At 53.1% G+C, this 3,610-nt stretch overlaps 1 protein-coding gene across 1 annotated transcript; it reads left to right on the plus strand.

Moving 5' to 3' along the window:
- The first annotated feature begins 492 nt into the window (after positions 1-492).
- On the plus strand, positions 493-3,376 carry FOXG1 (forkhead box G1). Its single transcript, XM_030950515.1, has one exon. It carries the CDS (start codon positions 1,024-1,026, stop codon positions 2,398-2,400), a length of 1,377 nt encoding a protein of 458 aa, XP_030806375.1. The 5' UTR covers positions 493-1,023; the 3' UTR covers positions 2,401-3,376.
- The last annotated feature ends 234 nt before the right edge of the window (positions 3,377-3,610 follow it).

A 3,610-nucleotide genomic window follows, 5' to 3' on the forward strand; every position in this document is an offset into this window, starting at 1 on the left:
ATAACCGGGCCTGGGAAAATAAACTCGCCCAGCGACTTCGGCGGATCCGCAAAGTAGTACCTCCGCCGCCACCGGTGTGCCGCGGCAGCTTCACCCACCCGGCCTCCCACCCCGCCTCCTTCGTCGCCAGAGGAAGGGGCAAAGCGGCTCGTGGCAACTTGAGTCCGCCGGAAGAACTAGGGGAGCGGGCGGCCGGGCCAGGCCGGGCCCGCCACCGCGGGACGGGCGCGACTTGTTCGGCGCGGGGGGATTTGTGCTCGCGGCGGCGGCCGGGGGGGCACGGGGCGGGGGGCGCGCGCACCGCGCGGTGATGCGCCTCTGCGCCGGTATCCCTGCGCCGCGGGAGCCGCGGCGGCGGCGAGGGCGGGGCGCGCGGGGCGGGGCGGGGCGGGGCGGCGCGCCGCCATTGGCCGGCGGGCGGGCAGACGCGCGGGCACGCCGCCGGCCCTGATTGGGCGGCCGGTGGGAAAGGTTAAACCAAAAAATGTTTTACAGCCCCGGTGCGTGCCGGCAGCTCTGAAATTAATTGCGGCCGGGGCGGGCTGTATCGCCCGTCTGCCTCGCTCCGCGCCGGCCCGCGGCGGCTGCTGCTCCCTCCTGCCTCCCCCTGCGCTGCCGTGCCGGGGGAACCGGGCACCATGAAGTAGCTTTTTTTTTTTGTGTGTCTGTGTTTGTGTGTTGTTGCCTTTTTTTTTTTTTGTTTTGTTTTTTTTAGGTTTCAGAAGGGTTTTTTCCCTTTTTCACCTTTTTTTTTCTTTCCTCCGCTGCGACTCTGTTCGATTTTTCTCTGATCGGTGATTATTATTACTATTATTTTTTCCCTCCCCGGCGGTTCCTGTCCGTGCTACATGACTTGCCAGCGCTCGAGACTGCGGTCCAACTGCGCTGCCGCCGCCGCCGCCGCCGCCGCCGGTGGTGCCGCCGCCGCCTCGGCCACCGCCACTGCTTCGGCCGCCGCCTCCGCCGCCGCCCCGCGCGCAGCTCCCTCAGCCGCCGCAACTTTCCCCCTCAGACTAGTGTGTGATGTTGGACATGGGAGATAGGAAGGAAGTGAAAATGCTGCCGAAATCCTCCTTTAGCATAAACAGCCTGGTGCCCGAAGCCGTCCAGAGCGACAACAACCACAGCAGCCACAGCCACCACAACAGCCACCACCCCCATCACCACCACCATCACCACCACCACCACCACCACCCGCCGCCGCAGCAGCCCCAGCGAGCGGCCGCAGCCGAGGAGGAGGACGAGGAGAAGGGGCAGCACCTCCTGCCGCCCCCCACCGCCGCCGCCTCCGGCGCCCTGGAGGTGGCCAAGGCGGACATGCTGGCGGGCAAAGGCGAAGCGGGCGCGGCGGCAGCGGCGGCGGAGCTGGAGGAGAAGGAGAAAGCGGCCGAGGAGAAGAAGGGGGCGGCGGAGGGGGCCAAGGACGGGGAGAGCGGGAAGGAGGGGGAGAAGAAGAACGGCAAGTACGAGAAGCCGCCGTTCAGCTACAACGCGCTCATCATGATGGCCATCCGGCAGAGCCCCGAGAAGCGCCTCACGCTCAATGGCATCTACGAGTTCATCATGAAGAACTTCCCCTACTACCGGGAGAACAAGCAGGGCTGGCAGAACTCCATTCGGCACAACCTCTCGCTCAATAAGTGCTTCGTCAAGGTGCCCCGCCACTACGACGACCCGGGCAAAGGGAACTACTGGATGCTGGACCCCTCCAGTGACGACGTCTTCATCGGGGGCACCACCGGCAAGCTCCGCCGGCGCTCCACCACCTCTCGGGCCAAGCTGGCCTTCAAGCGGGGCGCGCGGCTCACCTCTACCGGACTGACATTCATGGATAGGGCAGGATCCTTGTACTGGCCTATGTCCCCCTTCCTCTCCCTGCACCACCCCCGGGCCAGCAGCACTTTGAGTTACAATGGGACCACGTCCGCCTACCCCAGCCACCCCATGCCCTACAGCTCAGTGTTGACTCAAAACTCCTTGGGAAACAACCACTCCTTTTCCACGTCTAATGGGTTAAGTGTTGATAGACTAGTCAATGGAGAGATACCTTATGCCACTCATCACCTCACAGCAGCAGCTCTGGCCGCCTCAGTGCCGTGTGGCTTGTCAGTTCCCTGCTCCGGCACCTATTCCCTAAACCCCTGCTCTGTAAATCTCCTAGCAGGACAGACGAGTTACTTTTTCCCCCATGTTCCTCACCCTTCAATGACTTCTCAAAGCAGCACTTCAATGACGGCCAGGGCAGCCTCCTCCTCCACGTCGCCACAGGCGCCCTCCACTCTCCCCTGTGAGTCCTTAAGACCTTCTTTGCCAAGTTTTACAACGGGACTTTCCGGAGGACTTTCTGATTATTTCACACATCAAAATCAGGGGTCTTCTTCAAACCCTTTAATACATTAACATCCATGGGATCAGACTGTAAGTGAACATTTTACACACATTTGCATTGTAAATGATAATTAAAAGGAAAAAAAAAAGCAAAACAAAAAAGTCCAGGTATTTTTTATTAAGTCCCCCATTTTCTGTACGTTTGTTCAGTCTTTAGGGTTGTTTATTATTCCACCAAGGTGAGGAGTGTCAGCAAGGTGCAATGAGGGGAGATTGCATTGTAGACTATGAAGTTTGGAAGACAAAATTATAGTAGAATGTGTATCTAAATAGTGACTGCTTTTGCAATTTTTTACTCAAATATGATAAGTCTATTACTAAAAGCCGCCCGATTCTCCATGTTTGCAGTATTATAAGTTATCATGGATATGTCGGTGGGTGCAGACCTTGAAAGAAAAAAAAAAAAGCCAAACCACTAAATTTATGAAAACTATAAGAAAACCTTAAAAGATAATTTGTATTTAAGCAGAATTAATACTGAAAAATGCCCAAGATCTACTTTTGGCCATTTGTTATTTTATTATTTTCTTTACCGAATTGCTTTTTTTTTTTTTTGTTCATTTGTTTGTTTGTTTACTTTTAGACCAAAGATTGGGTTTTAGAAAATGCACTCAGTGTACGAAGTAATTTAAAAAAACAGCAACATTATTTCAGTTTTCAGCACTGCCCGTTCAAATTAATCAGAAGGGGACAAAATTAATGATTGCCTTCAGTTTGTGTTGTGTATATTTTGATGTATGTGGTCACTAACAGGTCACCTTTATTTTTTTTCTAAATGTAGTGAAATGTTAATACCTATTGTACTTATAGGTAAACCTTGCAAATATGTAACCTGTGTTGCGCAGAAGCCGCATAAATTTGAGTGATTGTTAATGTCGTCTTAAAATTTCTTGATTGTGATACTGTGGTCATATGCCCGTGTTTGTCACTTACAAAAATGTTTACTATGAACACACAGAAATAAAAAAATAGGCTAAATTCATATATACTTGATAGTTTTTTTGTCTCTTTTATTAACCCTAATGTGGCAGAGGCTTTAAAGTTACAGTGAGATCAGAGCGCTGCTTATTGCACAGTCCACCATTTTTCACATGCTCCTTTCTTTCTCCCCCCGCCCCCTCCCATGCTGTCTTTAACTGCAGTATTTTCAAATGTAAAGGATCAGGATATTTAATCAAACAGCATGGCCACCATTTCGATGTCCATTTTGGGGCAGAACTCT

The sequence above is a fragment of the Camarhynchus parvulus genome, chromosome 5 (assembly GCF_901933205.1).
Source record: "Camarhynchus parvulus chromosome 5, STF_HiC, whole genome shotgun sequence".
Taxonomy (NCBI): Eukaryota; Metazoa; Chordata; class Aves; order Passeriformes; family Thraupidae; genus Camarhynchus; species Camarhynchus parvulus.